A 16,649-nucleotide genomic window follows, 5' to 3' on the forward strand; every position below is an offset into this window, starting at 1 on the left:
TTAATTTCATTTTTTTAGGTATCTAAGTCTTGCAAACATCCTGTATATGAAAGAACAAAATAAATCGTGTAAATAGGACAAGCGTGATCAAGTTTCGTCTCCTCGGATGTTTAGCTTGTGATAAAACAGCGGACGTGCAAATTGTAAATATACGAACTGATATTTAACGCGCAATACATTTGCAGCAGAATTCGCAAACTCACTGAGAAAAGAAAATTGATTTATGACGCTTATTATTGCATTAAGAGTACAGACAATATAAAATTTGCTTGTTTTAAAATTATATTAATTTAATTATTTTATTAAAATTATAACATATTATTTTATTTAAAATTTAAATAAAGGAACAGAAGAATTGGGAGACGGTGCAAAATATTGAATCGCAAACTCGACGAATTTGAATTTCAAATTTGCCTCGAAGAACAATATCGATATTCTTTTCTCGTCGACGTGTATCGATATTGGTTGCAGCTATCATCGTCAATCGAATCGGAGTCTCCGTGAATTTGGACAATTTGGTTAGGAAGCATGGTAAACACGCCGTCAACAACCGGTTGTATACGCGATCCTGGTCGGTTCAATGAAATTTAGTTTCGACACGCGTGACTTTATTCCAGACGTTTAACGTATCTCCGCATTTCAGATTATTCCAACTTGATGCGTGCGAGATGAGAATTTTCTAGCCGGTTGTTCGGAACGCGTCACGTAACAGTGATGCAAGATTTTTATTCAAATTGTCACAAACGTTGTGCAAAATGTACCCCGTTGATTTGACGAAGACAATTTCACCGGCGACCGCCGGCAAGAAAGTGTTCCTGAGCGATGCCGAGCTCGATAAGATCGCCCTGTTCCTCGTCGGTAATCAACAACGCTTCAGAGAGAACATTATAATCCCCAGGATGCTGGGGCCCGTGCGGATAAAGACCATCGAGGAGAAGAGGATAGACAGTATGATGGAAAGCTGTGCTTTCAAGAGCATTATGAGTTGTGTTATCGGTACGCCGCTCCACTATTCCTCTCTGTGCCCAAATATCGAATGTTATAAATTAGGCCAGTTCGTTTTAGCTGAACTTCTTGCAAGGTTCATCTTTTCTCCTTTTCTCCCCAACGTGAAAAGAAAAAGAGGAAAGATGAACCATGCAAGAAGAACAAACAGGCCTATTATTAATATTTAACCCTCTGTAGTTCTACATCGGAACGACTCTATCATAAAATTTTTTAAGTACTCAGATCTGTATGTGATCATAATTCACACGCTACATTTATGAAATCTCTATAAATTCCTTCATAAATAATAAAAATTCTTTGATCCACGTTAGATTCGTCAATTGGATAAAATTGAGGACGAGATACTGTATCTTTGCTCATTGATGAGAAATAATCTGGCTCGCCGAGTTCAGAACGAGATTACAACTGCGAAAGTTACGTAGCGCTGAATTACAGAACGTTGGTCTTTCAGGATATGGACTGGGAGCGGCCATTGGACTGTTCTCCTCCAGCGTGAATCCAAATGTAGCGAGCGTCGAGAGGCAACAGAGCGCGCGAGAGATACTAAGGGAGATGAAAACCACGACTCTCGGCTACGCGAAAAACTTTGCGGTTGTCGGATGCATATTCTCCGCTATTGAGTGCACAATAGAATCGGTAATGCTCCAGATATGCGTGTTAGGGATCTTATTTTCGGACAACAGTCCGTTGTTTCGCTCGATATGTTCTCCTTGGCGCGTTGTAAAAAGACGTTCTTGATTTCAGTACAGAGGTAAAACCGACTGGAAGAACGGCACGTACGCAGGAGGTTTCACGGGTGGGCTGATTGGCTTGAGAGGTATTAATTTTTTCCATACGTTATGTAATAATCGATACGTTTTGAATCTACCTTACGTAATTTAATCTGTTTTTTAATCTCGCGCAACTCTTTGCAGCCGGTATAAAAGCGGGTATAGTCGGCGCCGCAGGCTTCGCAGCATTCTCAACGGCAATAGACTATTACATGCATAGATCTTAGACTACGCAGCATAGATTGTTAAAAGATATATATATTTGTATAAAAGAGATATAAAAATTCATGTAATTACGTATCTATACAATTCCTGTATAAAAACATGGAAATGTTCTCAGTGTAAATATGCTCGTAAAACTAGTATCGTGTGACTGAATTAAAAGCGTAAAATATATTGCCCTTTTAATTAATTTACCACTTAATATTTATCCGATTTCGCGTATATATGAAATTTCCTTTCTTATCTATAATTCTTATATGTAATCACATTTTATATGTTTCGTTGTATTGCACGAAACAATTCGCACAAAGGGTGATGTTCGCATATGTGATACATGTAAAAAATTCCTAAATCTTGTAGTCACATCTATCTTAAACGTTACGTTTTCACTCCTATCATGTACGACGAATATAGTATTTATGAATATTTAGGAATACATGTTATCATTTATATGTTTCGTGGATTCGTATATACGTGAAAGACTTGGAAGAAAGAAGTTACAAATGGCCAATTGCAAGAAAAAATATAGTATGTTGTATATTTAAAATTAACTTTGGATTGTTCTCTCTTTTAAAAGTGTTTTGACACATTCATACTTCTTTGCTTCTAGGTCACTTAATATTAATTACTAAATAATACGCAGTTACTTTTAGATATAATCTGACATGATCGAATCAGTCGAAAGGTTCCGACGAAAGATCCTTTTATTCGAAGATTGCATCAGCCTTTTAAAGTTTTTATACATCGCTGTCTTACATGAGTTCAATATGAGATTCTTTATTCGGCAATATGAGTTTTACTTATATCTTACTTGCCATCGATATATATTGCTCAATTATAAAAATTATTCTTTTAATACAACTGAAGTGTTTACAACAAATCGTTTGCATATTTATTTTACACGAAAAAGTATTTGCATTTCTTACATGTGTTGATATTCGTACTGTGATAGTGAGAGATAGGTAAAATTTGCAAGGCACTTCTTCCACAATTATTTTCCGTGTCATTCTATTGTATCATCATCTTTATCTGAGGTAAAATTCTTATTCTTTAAGTCACGCGTACAAGATATCTAATATTTTCTTTTGATAATACTTCATGTATAGCTGAGATCTACATTTAAAAGTTGTTCAAAATGAGAAGATATTAGGCGTTACCTTACATGAGATATTTGCATTCGCAATTTTGGTTCATTGGTCTAGTTTTTACTTACGTAATAAAATCTTATTTAAATTATTATTATGCCTATGCTTAAATGCACAATATGATAAAACATTAAGCAGTTTGTTTGTCAATAATTAAGACAAAAATCACATGGAAAACTGATAAATCGAAGACAAATATCTTGAAGAAAAAAAAATGGATTCGAACAAGATTCCCGATAAGTACTCGCACAGTAAAATCTTCGACATTGAGCGATTCTCGTTCGAATAAATTTTGTTAAAAGGAACAAGATACGTAAGGGCTCCCGTACAATAAAAAATATAAAGAACAAGGAATAGATATTAGTGATTAAGAATAAAAAAATCAGAAATAAAGCTGGTGTAGCATTGATACACTGCTTTCGATAGGTAAAAAATCTATTGCCTGTGTTTTTCATTGCGCATCCAACTTTATTCCTGATTCTTTAGTTCTAGTCGCTAAATCTGTTCCTTGTTCCTTATATTTTTTATTGAGCGGGGGTCTCAAGTGCCTTATCTGCCAACCTTGGATATGCAAACATTTGTTTAATACTGTGTCGCAATTTCAAAGAGATTCTGTTGGTCTGTTTATTCCGGACAAGGCATTGGATGGCTAACAGAGGCGTCAAGAGCCCTCGACAATGTACACTTATCAAGAGTTATTAGTATTTTCATAGTCTTACGAAATAAAATACGAAATAAATGCCTATAAAACGCATAGGGCGTATCAAAATAGGATTGTTCTAATAAAAAGACAAAGCTTAGAAAAATATTGCGCCCGAAATCAAGACCTCGAATCGTGCGAGCCACTAAAAAAGTTTTATAAATCTTTTTGGCACTCGTAACAACGGAGGAGTCGTTTCCTTCACTCTACACGTCGGTACACAAACGCACGTTTGATCAAGGTTGCTGTTGTTGCATCTGCGCCTGCATCACAGCCAGCAATTCCTGCATGTGCCGTATTTCTGCCTCTTTTTCTTGCAATATGCGATCCTTCTCTGACACAGTGCTGTTTTTGTCGGGGTCCGCGACGCTGCACGGAAGAAAAGCAAGAAGTTCAAGTAACGTTCATACAAACGTCAGAAATATAATATAAAATGATATGTTTGTGCTCACGTTTGACGTCGGGGCGGTACCGGAGCTCCCTTCGCTAATCTCTCGCTACGATAATTCTCGTAATGTACCTCTTGCGTTACTTCCTGCAAATCTTGCATATGCGTGCTATAAGAAAAAAAAAAAGAATAATATTAGACTTACGTATATCAACGTAGAAATATCATATAATTATGAAAAACTTACATCAGCATCGTCCGTAGCTTGATAAAATCGCAATGATCTGGATTCTCCACTTCGACAACGCCCCACGGGTACAGTCGACCGCGTACCCTCTTTCCCTTGACCTCGAGCAAGGTATTCGCACCGCACACCGCGAACGGGACAGCCTCTTTCAATTGACGTACTTGCTCCTTGTAATCCTCATCCTCGTCGCTATCACAGTCCGGTAAGGGATATATTTTGATTCCATTGCCTTCAATCTCCTCCATAACTCTTTTCTTCAGGCGCAAGACTTCCTTTTTGGTAAGTACATCAGCTTTCGCTATTACAGGTACTATGTTAACTTTGTTGTGAAGTTGCTTCATAAACTCGATGTCCAATGGCTTCAACCTGGTTAACGCGAGAGAAGAGAAAAACCGATTGTATTACTTTGCTTCACCGCACGTTCGTCTCTGACTTTGAACGAGTGACTTAATTTTATAATAAATTTGTACCCGTGGCCAAACGGAGATATGAAATAGAAACAACAATGTATTCTATTATCCACGATGTTTCTCCTATTCAGACCGCTCTCATCGCGAAGAAATCTTTCAAACTGATCGTCTATATATTGAATGATAGCTCGGAAGCTATCTGTGTTGTCAATCGCGTCTCCATAGCCAGGTGTATCGACGACCGTTAATCTAAGCTTCACGCCCCTTTCTTCAATCTCGACCGTTGAAGCATCGAGTTTCACAGTTTGATTGGTTTTCTCTGTTCACAGAGGTAACAAATAGATACTTAAATTATATAGAAATTTGTAAAAATCACATGCCTGAATGTTGTATATCTAAAATTTCAGAATACGCATGATTCGCTCGTGCCTACCGACTGCGTCGGGAATTATCCGCTCGGGATACAAATCCGTGAGGAATAAACTGTTCACCAGGGTGGACTTGCCCAAACCGGATTCTCCCACGACCATAAGCGTAAACTCGAAACCCTTCTTCACGGACTTCCGGTGCACTTGATTGGGCAGGTTTGCGAATCCCACATACCCAGGCGTCTCAAGGCTTGCAAACTGGAAGAGAAGCGTACGTATGTTGGTTAAAAATATATCGAGACAAAGAACAATATGTATATTTCGAAATCTTTTGCAAGAGACACACATTTATATATACGCGCGTTCAATGTTTTTCCATTTACCAGCTGTGCAACGTTTGCCTTTCATAAGCAAAGAAAGAAACCAATTAACATATATAAGTCTTGTGCATCATCGTGTAATTTGAGAGAGTTGCAAATTCTTTTTACAATAAAATGTTTGGGATTTAATTATCCAATTAATATTTTTATATGGATTAATTATCCACCTAATATTTATATTCCACGATCGATTCTTCGCTTGCCGGTCGTGCAACTTTTTAAGATCCGCTTGTAGTCGCAGTCGCAGACATTCGTGACACGTAAGCCGGGGGCACTTACCGTTTTCACGCTCTCGCTCGACATGTCGGATGTTGCGAGAGTCCGTGAACAAGCTGTTCCTCTCTACCAAAAAGTTGTGCGATCGATTCGGCCGAATTTCCGGCCGCGTGCACAAACTTGCGGCAGAGAAATATCACTCGCGCACCAACGCGCGGGGAAATATCACTCTTTACGGCGAGAGACAGAGGTTATCTCACCTCAGTCGCGCGAACGTATCCCGACTTCGACTCGCATCGCTCGATAACAGCAACTGGTCTCTCGGCTCTCGGCGCGCCGCGGTCTAATTGCGCTACAGTAGCCGCCGAAAGCGTCGCGCGCGGTCGCACCGCGTCCAGGCACGACGGCGAGTCACGGGGAAGCGGGCGCGGGGCGCACAACGCGGTGCGGACTGTACAGGATATCGCGTTAGACTTGGTTAGACTGGGACCACTGGGACTGAGCGCAACGGGGCAACGGGGGACAGGGGAGAGACAGACATGGGGGGGGGAGGGGACACGATGAATCGGAGTAAGTTGAGGCGTGGCAATCAAACAGCTGAACGGCATTCTCTCGCAAAAAGTCACGATGCGATACGATTACATCTCGTATTCGTATCGATTTCCCACGCCGGCAAAAATTATCTCGGATCACGATATGTTATCAATAAATCTCCTCGTCCCCTCCGTATTGATACACCCCACACATAACAATCTGTTATTTTATATTATATTTAATTGCATTTATTATATATATTTAAACAGACACACACAGAATTCTCAATGTGTAAAGCGTCGCACCCGTGCTTACGCGAGTCTTTAAAATGTATTTAGAAAGAAAGAGGAACAAAGTAAGCTTACACAGTCACAAATTACATCTCGTTTACTTTACTCGTAGCCGATTATCACTTACCCTAATACACTGCGACAGATACGAGGCAAACAGCTACTTTATTCAGGAAATAGTATCATATACAAGCATCGTTTTACATAATATTTATTATTATTTCGAGTTTTCGTTTTCTCTCTTTTTTTAAATTTTATTTGCTACTTCTCTCACGACGTTTCTCGCAATTCCTCAACGTCACTGTTAGCACTGGTTAATTCATTACATAATTATTAATGTATAATAATCGGCGCATATCTCCCATAAACGTGGAAATTTGGATGAGACACTCGCATGTTATACTTCGTACAATCCTTCATCGTTCGGATCGATTGGAAAGAAAGAAAAAAAAGAAAGCATCGTTTTTTAGTAATATTAAACAATTATACGCTATTATCGTAATGAACGTACGCCTTAACAAACGGTTGATACACAATGATCAGCGTCGTACGGTGAAACGTAAAAATACTATGGAAGGAAACGAAACCTAGCGTAGTCGCCACTTTCCTTTGTACTTCTTTAAACCCGGGCTTAGTCTCAAGTACAGATAAGAAATACTAGCGTAAGATGAAATATACATGCTGCGACATTTTATATTTGTGATAGTTTTGTACATATACCCTCAGTATTATTACAGACACGAAACCCAACATTAAATTGACACAAGTATTAAAATGTACTTAACCGCGTAGCATCTTAACAATCATTTTATGTATATAAATCGCTATCACTATCGGAGCATGCATTGTGCATACACGTTTTCCTTTTTATGTATATTGTAGTTACAAGTACTCTATTTTCATTGAGAACTCGAGAAGTTAATTTAAATACAAAAGACATTAGAAGAAAGATATTTATTCTTGATTTAAAATGCGCGAAACTTAGGAGAACTGTATATAATAGATGTCTGTAGCATATATATATATATATATATACATATGCATACATACATATATATAATATATATTTTTTTTTGTCCTTGCGGGTGACACCCCTTGTAAGAATTAAAAAAAAAAAAGACATCTCCTGATTGTGTAAATGTTCGAAGAATCACTAGATTTTTTTAAGGAAACTATGAGGAAATCTTGGATTGATTTTAAAATTTTGTCAACAATGTTTCTTTCTCCAATTTCCTCGGGGAAATCTGAGATTATTGACGATATCGTTAATTTTACTTCTCCTCCGTCTTCAATTTTTCTTCTCGAGGCTTTGCACCTCCGTAAATGGAACTTGTTTTACTCGATTCTGCAATTGCATTCACAGGCTCGTTAACAGTCCTTGGTTTGAGCTGCAAACGTTTTCTTCCAGAAGTGTCTAAAGTGAAACGCGCAATTGGATGAGTATAACAGATTATATATCTTAATTTATGTATATATGTATTTTTGAGGAATTTTAAGTGGAAAAAGATTATTGAATCCGTGCGACAAGATATTTAAATAAATCTTTAAAACACATAAATTCGAAATCACTTTGCGCGATTCTTTATCCCATGTGAATTTTATACATGTGTATAATAGAAAGAAACTAGAATGTAGTTTCAATTCTCTTTTACCGTTAACAAATTATGACTTGGTATGAAGGATATGAAGATTATAGAAATACATTTGTGGGATGATACATAGCTTCGTACAGAAGCAGTGGACTCTTAGTTGACAGGTCGTAAGTTCGCGATTCCGACCTTCATTCCATATTACAAAAAGTCTCAATTTATAAAAGACTGATTAAAGGGTTAAAAGTTTTGAGTGAAAGAACTAACGCATACATACATATACTAAATATGTAGTCTAAATTCTTGTAGGATTTTTATTCACAGTACCGTGACCTCAGTGGTTGGTAGTGCGTTTTCGAAGATTATAATTATATATGCATATCGTATACGTACCTGGAGGAGGGGCATCTTTCGGAAAATCATCCGGGAAGGGTTTCCGGTCTAAACCAGGACCGGTTCCCCGAAGTGGAGGTTTATTGGTGTACGACCTGCTGGACGTACTTCGCGACCAATCACGATTTCCACCCGTGTCGTCGTTGAACTGGCCGTAATTGCCCCTATTACTTCTGGAGTCCCATCTATCGTTACCTTGCCTACTACCTCCATCGCGCGGGCCTCTATCGCTGTATCCTGTACATTGGGACAAACGTTAAAAATCTCTAAAGTCATCAAGATTGGCAGCACGTTAAATTTCGCGCTGCGATAGAGGAAGAGAGACGTAGTTTAGCGTTATAAGCGTTAGTATCGTTAGTACACAAATGCTGGATTTGCATCGCATTTTATTACTATGAAAGCGGTGTAATGTTTACTCGAATATGAGGATTTACTATCAAAATCGTCGCCGAATCCACGGCCGGAATCTCGTCCTCCTTTGAATCCGCTTCCACCGCCACCGCCAGCACCGCTGCCGCCACGACCTCTCCTATCGAAGCCGCCACCGCGGTCGTTTCTTTTTCCTTCCGCTACGTCAATCTTGATCAGACAATTTTCTACTTGTACCGCCCCGTCCATATCCAATGCTGCCTCCAGATCAGCAATGTCTTCAAACTCGACGTAGCAGAAGCCCTTAAATCTACAAACGAGAAGAAGAGATTAAAACGTTGGGTCAATATATACATCCGTCTCTCCTACACGTAATACATACTTGTCGGTGTCCCTGTCTTTGACCAATCTGATGACTTTGACATTGAGCTTCTCGAAGATCTTGTCAACGTCGCCTTGCACGATTCCATTCGGTAAATTTCCCACGTATGCGGTATATGGAGGTTCCGTTGGTAACGGTTTTCTACTTCGATGAGTGGGATAATGACTGAAAAAGGAAAAAACATATCTTTACCATACGTAAACCATATTCAAATCATTACCGCTGTCTCGATTGTGGCTTTGAATCCCGTTACGTGCACGTACGTTTATAAATCATTACGTCCATCCGCAAAGCAGGCGCGGACCTTTCTGCACGATTAGTTATACCGGTCTAAAGAGAAAAGACTTTTCTATTCTCTCAGTAAAGTCAAATATCATCATTATAAACCCATCGATGTAACTTATCAAAGTGAATCTGTTAACGTTGACCGTGTTCGACTGCTACTCCAAAGTCATAGATCGTACTACACGTACGGGTTCATTCTTTCTCCTCTCATTACGGTTTGTACTTTCCGAGTAAAAAAGCTCGGCTATTTACATGTATGTGAGCGCGCGCGCACGCACGCATGTGTGTATACGTGTGAAGTAAGGAGTAAGGAGAGCATCGATGCAGATCAGAGAGGCGTCCTACGTGCGACTCGATGAATCGAAGCCGCGAACGCGACGGGACGACAAACGGAGTTCGCGACGCTGACAGCACTCGGCCGGCCTCGCGAAAAATTCGCGACGCCGTTGCCGTTGCACAATCGCACGTAGGACGTAGGATCCGCGCAAAACGCTCCTTCCCTCCCTCTGTCCTTCTCTCGCTTGCTCCCGCGGCGTGCGCCGCACGTGTCGCCGTCGCCGCCGCCGCGGCCGCGGCCGCCCGGGGGCCGCGCCTCGTCGCGGGCCCCCGGTTCTCGGCGCGCGAGCCCCGGGCGGCAAACCCGGCCGACCGGGCCAAAATAAAGCCGCGTGTCGCGGCGCGGCGCGCCTCGCCTCGCCTCGCAAGGTGTTGCGCCTGCCACTCCGCGTAACTCACTTAACCTTAAAACCGGGTGATATACGCGCGCGGGACGCGGGGCTCCGCGACGCGCGGATCCGGTGCGCGCGGGGCCCGCGGCCGCGGTCGTCCGGGGCCCCGCCGGACGCGTGACACGGCCGCAAACGCGGCCGATACTTGCCTTGAATCGTCGTAACCACCTCGACCAGCCATATTGAATGCACGGAACTGACCGGGACCGCGTGAGTCGAGCCAGCGGTCACCGCGAGCGCTACGCCATCGCGCCCGGCGCACACAGGTGATTTCGCGGCGCGCCCGCGACTCCGACCGCATCGTTTTCTCAATGCAAATTAGCTAGAAAAAATGACACATGGCCTATGCAGTTTTGTATTTACGCGATATTTCGTTTCTTTCTTTCTATTTTGACAGGAATGAAAAGAAGCGAGAACCTCGATCGAGAGACAAAAATACTACATTGCGCGAACGGTAATGAACGGTACTTTCGGCGAGTTGCAGTTCTCCGCGATTCACGGCGATTAACGTGTAGTTACGCGCAAATACGCGTGCAGTGACTTTCAAACGAGACGATTTATCGCGCGTTCTTGTAAAGTAGATATGATTTTTTTTCCTATTTTCTTTCGCAAGTGTTGCTTGATTTTTTATGATTGCCCGCCTACACGGCAATGATTAACTTTTATCAAGTTAGGTGTACACTATTTTATTAATCTCCCAACAAAGAAAAGATTAGATTAAAGGCGACGAATTATAATATCTATAGTTAACATTTTTAGTGATTCCGAAATTAATCCTGGAAGTTAATAATCGACTTCTGAATTCTAAATTAACTTATGGCAAGTAATATCTGTGCTACATTTTATTAACGAGGATATAATCATTCGTTTTTTCATCATTTAACGTATGCAAAACACGATTTTAGATTAGATAGATAACACATTGTATTATTGTTCAAAATTTTGCTTTGTAATAATTTCTGCCGGTTAAATAATCGCCGCGTAGTTACGTTCACTTCTATTCAATGCAGATTAACTTCAATCTCTCTCTTCTTTTATAATTTTCAGAACTAAGAAAAGGTAAGAAATAAAGTCAAACCAAAATTATATAAAGTTAATCTACTTTGGTGGAAATGAACATTAATCGGAGAAGGTATTCGGAGTGAGAGAGTGCAGTCGTCCCTTTGTCTCCCTCGTCGATTCGCGCGTTTGACCAACGTAGTCGCCGCACCGTCGCCTGGAGAACGTCGGTCGTCGGGAACAGTCGGGAAAAGAAAGATGTCCGCCGCCGCGATGCACGTACCGCGCGACACGCACATGGCAGAGGCAGAGACGATCGCGGACGATTCCGCCGGATGGCGGAAGCCCGACGGGATGAACTCGACCATACTGGACAATTTTAACAAACTGAAGGACGGCAACGACTCCGTCAGGCTGAACGCCGGAGTCGCGCTGCTAAATTATCTGCGCCAACGTAACGCGGTAAATTAATACGTTAACCTTATTGTGCTACTTAAATTATAAAGAAAAAAAAGATCTAATTTGTATGAGATATTCCCGACCGATTCTCACGTCGCACCATTGATCCGTCCTTCCAGGATCTGGACGACAAGGAGTTGAATTACGCGCTGGTTAGACTGGTGCGCAGTCTGGGCTCCTCGATGACGGTCACGAGAAGGGGGTTCTACAGCACCCTGACAGTCTACCTGACGATGCGTCCCGACACACCGAAACTTGTGGAGAAACTTCTGTCTATAATGAATTCCCAGTTGCACCCGGCTGGCAGTAATCCTAAGAGCGTAAGGACCTACAATCTTGTGTTTGTTTTGTTGGATTTAAAAGAAAAAATAATATTTTTAATATATAATACTTGAATTTTTATTTCCATAGGAGAACGCCGATGTATACATGGGACGTATACTGCTGTGTGGCGCGTTGATAAGGTCCAAGTTACTTGATCGCAACAGCGTCGAGATACAACGGCGGATTACAGAAATCCTGGTGAATGCTGGCAAACAGCGCAGCTATCTGTCATTCATCTCCGTTATGTTTCTCAGCGAGCTTATCGGTCAGTTTGATACTGAATCTATGAAGAATGTCTGGCCAATTGTCGAGAAGGAAATTGGCAAGTCATGGTCCGAACAAACTTTAGATACGTTTTATGTGCTGCTTATCGTTAGAGATAAGCATCCGTCGCTGGTTAATCATAAATTTTTAAAAGAACACTTGGGTGCGAAGGAGATTATTGCCGAGGAGTCTATGGGAGATATTGTTAGACTATTAACGGTACGTCATTTTTAATGGGATTTCAATAATCATCTTTCTATCGTAGATTTCCATCCATTGTAGCTTTTATGACAATATTACTCGATTACTTTGGAATTTGTTTTTTGCTTTTGTCACGGTGAAGTAATGTACAAACAAAATTGCTTATATATGGAGAGGCAATCAAATCTGGGTCTTTTACCCGACAAGTATCTGCTCTAAGCATCTCCGAATAATCTTTAATAAGAATAAGAATGTATATTAGAGAGAGTTATGTATTACCGTACAGTATAATTTTTTTTGTTATTAGGCTTTACCTAGAATTATTTCTTACCATCATCCAGTGTTCAAGCTGTTTTGTGAAAAGCTAGTAGCGACCGAGCTTGTGGCAGACTTCTGGAAAGGCATCGACCAGAGATTTCTAAAACCATCGAAGAGCGATGAATATATCGCTGTGGAAATTTTACGACTAATACTCGTTAATGTTACGGATAAAACTATAATTCCAACATTATTATCGCCGAATCTTCTACAACACATGTTGAAAAGATTTTCTAATTGCAAGAGGAATAATAACGATGAAGTTTTGGTAGCGTTCAGAAAAGTTTTACGCTTGATAGTGTCTGCTACGAATGACAATGACGTGAAGACGAAAGTACAGCTGAGTATATTGAAGAAGCTTATATTGCATCCTGGTGACTTGATGATAGAAAAGAAGACGGGTGTCAAAGTGATCCAAATAATTACGGGAAATCTGAAGTTAGATGGTATCAAGAAATTGTGCCAATTGTATAGAAATATTATAGAGAATAGGGTAACTAAAGATAGAGAAGGTACAAAGGCGGAATTGTGGACAAACGCTGAGCGAAGTTACTCAGCGCAACTATTAACAAGGTTAGTACAATTGGCACAAAAATATATGATAATATTTATTATCGATAGATTTTTAAAATTATTTAATATCTAATATTAAACGCGTGCATTCTCTTCCGTTAGATTAATAGGTCGTCAAGAGACGTTCTCAGATCAGGACTGGAGACTTGAGCAACTGACGTTCCTGTTCTACTATGGATTGTGTGAAGTGTCGAATGTTGGTGCAGAACTAGCGCGTAAGTATATTATACATATATATATTTTTTTTTTAATTATAAGCCGAAATAAATTTAATTCTTGTTTTCAGAACAATTTAAAGATTGTTTTTATCGTGCCCTGGATCATAAATTACCAAAATTGGATAATGCACGAAATCTGTTAAGCGCACTCGTTCACGATAGAGATTCGAAATTGCGATTAAACGTGATACGATTAAGATCGCCATTAAACGACGCAGCATTTGATGCTTGGGAAAAAGTGATAAACTTGATTGAAAAACTGGAGAAAAATACAAAAAATTCGGAAGCCTTGCCGATATTTCATACTATGAATTTACACATGGGTCTACAATTATTCTCGGATCCTGAAATGGCAATTATGTCGATTAATGAACTTCAGTGTTGTTACGAGAGATTAAGTAAAAAGTCCAAGGGACATAAAAGGCTTGAAAATACAACTACGGAAGAGGAACCAGAATGGGTCGAAGTAGTAGTGGATCTTTTGTTATCTCTTTTGTCGAAGAACGATCATTTATTCCGTTCATTAGTTGGCTGTGTGTTTCCACATATCTGTCCGTATCTGACTCCATCTGCGGTTCATCAGATATTGGCCGTAAGCTTTTATTTATATAATTTTTATAAAATTAGTGCTTTTTTTTACTGAAAAGGAAAATTATTAATTTATTAATTATGTTCAGCATGGAAAAATTTATAGGTTACGGTATATTTGTTATATTTTATTTCAGGTATTGGACATAAAAAATACTCAAAAGACACTTACCACAAAGCAAAATGACGATGAAGATTCCTCGGGTATAGAGAGCGAATCGGAGGAGGGCGAGGATGAGAATGAGGAGGAGGAGGAAAAGGAGGAAAGTATTTTAAACGATGAAATTTTATCGAAGAGTGAATCTGAGTCTGACGCAAGTGAGGACAAGAATGAGGATGAAGATGAAGATGAAGATGAGACAGTGACCGATAAATTGAGAATGGCGCTACATCAGGCTCTGGGTGACGCCGCAATGCAAACCGACGACGAAGACATCGACGTAGATCAAATAGACGAGGAAGAGGGCAAGCGGTTGGATGAATCATTAGCAGCGGCGTTTAAGATTTTCCGGGAGAACCGTCGAGCTCGTTCTAAGAAGCAAGGAAAAACGAGTCAGGCATTGATGCATTTCAGAGCTCGCGTTATAGATTTGTTATCTATTTATTTAGATATTTGCCCGTCTATGGCGGTCACTCTAGATATGATCGTGCCACTCTTCGCTCTGCTAGAATTCTGTATAAAGGATCCGCATCAGGATCCGCTCGCGCATAGAATTCGGGCTTGCTTAAAAAAATTGTCAACGGTGAAGAAGTTTAAAGATACAACGGGAGTTGACGATGCTTCGCTAATGACAGTGTTAAGGGTAATTATTTGTAGCGATTAAGTGCAAGTCGCCGATTAAATGCTGATTAAACGATACATGATATATCTATCTCTTTTAAGGCTTTGATCGAAAAAGGAGAGCGTTCTGCTTCGGTCTGTCAAGAACTCAACGATAAATTGGCAGAATGCTGCACTTTCCTCGTAAGGTGCGCGCAACAAGCTAACTTGTCTACTAAGAGCGTTGTAGAAATTTATGCTCAAAATTTAACTGCGTTCTTTAAGAAGAGAGATTGTGTGCTTTCGTCCATGTTGTTTAAGGGTGTATTACAGTTGTGTTGGGAGGATACGTGGCAGTTGGCACATCTGCTGGTATGTATTAAAATGAATGTATCTTTTAATGTTTCCTAATATATAAAATAGCTCGTTTTACAAAATGTCATCTACGTGTTTAGGTGGACTTTGCTTTTGACGGCAGTATTCGATACTTCCGTAGGAATCAAGCGCTGGAGCTGTTATTAATTTTTTACAACAATAATCGACTGCTGAACATGGATACGAAATATGCCGATGTGAGAATGAAATTGGAAACGACGCTTTGTAAAAACACCGTAGACACACTCAAAGAGACATGTGATCTACGTGTGAACGATAACGGACAATCTGCTTCGTGCAACAATGTTAGCGCACGGAAAAAAGTTCTGCAGAAATTTATCGGGCATCTTCTGTTGCTGTTGCGCGTCGTTTATGGACGTCATTTGCCACAAGCGTGGGATTGGCAAGCCGTTAAAGCGGCGTTAATAAAATACAGAAGTCAAAACGCTCTTTCCGGAGATGCGAAAACTGCCTATAAGAAGCTGGCAGCAGAGATTGGAGTACCTCTCAATATGTAAGTATAATAACAAATATCCGATTCTCTGAAATTTTTTTGTTTGTGTCACATATACACGCTTCTTTATTTAACTTGTGGGATTTTTTTGTACTTCATTTAATTCGTATCGTCAGGCCGTCAACGAAGGGCGATACTAAGCTGAATAGTAATACTGTTACACAAAGTAACGGCAAACGAAGCAACGTCGTACCTCAAAACGGAAAAGCAAGTGATTCGGAAGAGGAGGAAGAACAAGAAGAGGCGCAAATTAATAATGATCAGAGGAAAAAGAGAAAGAATAAGAGTAGACAAAGGGACAAGCGATTACTGAAGAAAGAGGCGCGTGAGTTACGCGCGAAAGTTATGTCTCAAGATATAGAGCTGTTTAAATTTAGCAGTGTCAGTTTGCCGGTGAACGAAGACGCGACGGAAGTTTTTCAAAACGGGAGTTCGCACGACAAGTCTACTCGACAGAGCTCGACAACGCCACGGAAGAGGGAACGAGCGACGGAGGGCGCGCGCGAGCCTAAAAGAAGAAAAAGTACCAATCGTGCTTGATACAATTTATAAACTTGCAAAAATAAAAGATGTAAAAACACATATAGCACGAGAATCGGGATGAATGTTTAGAATACGCTTGTCCTGTGTTT

General features: G+C 40.3%; 4 protein-coding genes across 4 annotated transcripts; 2 read left to right on the forward strand and 2 right to left on the reverse strand.

Moving 5' to 3' along the window:
- Positions 1-2: 2 nt before the first annotated feature.
- On the forward strand, positions 3-2,174 carry LOC143896177 (mitochondrial import inner membrane translocase subunit Tim22). Its single transcript, XM_077403816.1, has 6 exons — positions 3-143; positions 345-571; positions 644-996; positions 1,460-1,644; positions 1,753-1,825; positions 1,923-2,174. Exons 3-6 carry the CDS (start codon positions 756-758, stop codon positions 2,003-2,005), a joined length of 582 nt encoding a protein of 193 aa, XP_077259942.1. The 5' UTR covers positions 3-143; positions 345-571; positions 644-755; the 3' UTR covers positions 2,006-2,174.
- Septin1 (Septin 1) lies at positions 2,019-6,341 on the reverse strand. Its single transcript, XM_077403812.1, has 6 exons — positions 5,918-6,341; positions 5,324-5,516; positions 4,951-5,209; positions 4,481-4,846; positions 4,298-4,402; positions 2,019-4,214 (listed from the first exon to the last, which is right to left on the reverse strand). Exons 1-6 carry the CDS (start codon positions 5,939-5,941, stop codon positions 4,082-4,084), a joined length of 1,080 nt encoding a protein of 359 aa, XP_077259938.1. The 5' UTR covers positions 5,942-6,341; the 3' UTR covers positions 2,019-4,081.
- A 483-nt stretch (positions 6,342-6,824) lies between these two features.
- Positions 6,825-10,732, reverse strand: Eif4h1 (eukaryotic translation initiation factor 4H1). Its single transcript, XM_077403865.1, has 5 exons — positions 10,574-10,732; positions 9,412-9,576; positions 9,095-9,339; positions 8,661-8,897; positions 6,825-8,092 (listed from the first exon to the last, which is right to left on the reverse strand). The coding sequence occupies exons 1-5, from the start codon at positions 10,723-10,725 to the stop codon at positions 7,950-7,952; spliced, it is 942 nt and encodes a 313-aa protein (XP_077259991.1). The 5' UTR covers positions 10,726-10,732; the 3' UTR covers positions 6,825-7,949.
- Positions 10,733-11,648: 916 nt separating this feature from the next.
- On the forward strand, positions 11,649-16,599 carry Mybbp1a (MYB binding protein 1a). The gene is made up of 10 exons (XM_077403748.1): positions 11,649-11,885; positions 12,002-12,202; positions 12,294-12,689; positions 12,979-13,562; positions 13,665-13,777; positions 13,849-14,372; positions 14,506-15,171; positions 15,252-15,500; positions 15,584-16,017; positions 16,134-16,599. The coding sequence occupies exons 1-10, from the start codon at positions 11,682-11,684 to the stop codon at positions 16,555-16,557; spliced, it is 3,795 nt and encodes a 1,264-aa protein (XP_077259874.1). The 5' UTR covers positions 11,649-11,681; the 3' UTR covers positions 16,558-16,599.
- Positions 16,600-16,649: the final 50 nt, after the last annotated feature.

This window comes from Temnothorax americanus, unplaced genomic scaffold (assembly GCF_048541705.1).
Source record: "Temnothorax americanus isolate GAGA-0224 unplaced genomic scaffold, ASM4854170v1 Scaffold18, whole genome shotgun sequence".
NCBI lineage: Eukaryota > Metazoa > Arthropoda > Insecta > Hymenoptera > Formicidae > Temnothorax > Temnothorax americanus.

What these genes read in the sequence shown, in the direction of transcription:
- Septin1 (XM_077403812.1), bottom strand. Translation starts at nt 5,941, where the DNA reads ATGTCGAGCGAGAGCGTGAAAACG. An exon ending in GATAATTCCCGACGCAGTCG is followed by an intron (nt 5,210 to 5,323) that starts GTAGGCACGAGC and finishes CTCTGTGAACAG; the next exon opens with AGAAAACCAATCAAACTGTG. An exon ending in GTACCGCCCCGACGTCAAAC is followed by an intron (nt 4,215 to 4,297) that starts GTGAGCACAAAC and finishes TCTTCCGTGCAG; the next exon opens with CGTCGCGGACCCCGACAAAA.
- LOC143896177 (XM_077403816.1), top strand. Translation starts at nt 756, where the DNA reads ATGTACCCCGTTGATTTGACGAAGACAATTTCACCGGCGACCGCCGGC. An exon ending in CATTATGAGTTGTGTTATCG is followed by an intron (nt 997 to 1,459) that starts GTACGCCGCTCC and finishes TTGGTCTTTCAG; the next exon opens with GATATGGACTGGGAGCGGCC. An exon ending in TTGAGTGCACAATAGAATCG is followed by an intron (nt 1,645 to 1,752) that starts GTAATGCTCCAG and finishes TCTTGATTTCAG; the next exon opens with TACAGAGGTAAAACCGACTG.
- Mybbp1a (XM_077403748.1), top strand. Translation starts at nt 11,682, where the DNA reads ATGTCCGCCGCCGCGATGCACGTACCGCGCGACACGCACATGGCAGAG. An exon ending in ATATTGTTAGACTATTAACG is followed by an intron (nt 12,690 to 12,978) that starts GTACGTCATTTT and finishes TTTTGTTATTAG; the next exon opens with GCTTTACCTAGAATTATTTC. An exon ending in GGCAGTTGGCACATCTGCTG is followed by an intron (nt 15,501 to 15,583) that starts GTATGTATTAAA and finishes CTACGTGTTTAG; the next exon opens with GTGGACTTTGCTTTTGACGG.
- Eif4h1 (XM_077403865.1), bottom strand. Translation starts at nt 10,725, where the DNA reads ATGCGGTCGGAGTCGCGGGCGCGCCGCGAAATCACCTGTGTGCGCCGG. An exon ending in GGTGGTTACGACGATTCAAG is followed by an intron (nt 9,577 to 10,573) that starts GCAAGTATCGGC and finishes TTCCTTTTTCAG; the next exon opens with TCATTATCCCACTCATCGAA. An exon ending in GAAAGATGCCCCTCCTCCAG is followed by an intron (nt 8,093 to 8,660) that starts GTACGTATACGA and finishes GTTTCACTTTAG; the next exon opens with ACACTTCTGGAAGAAAACGT.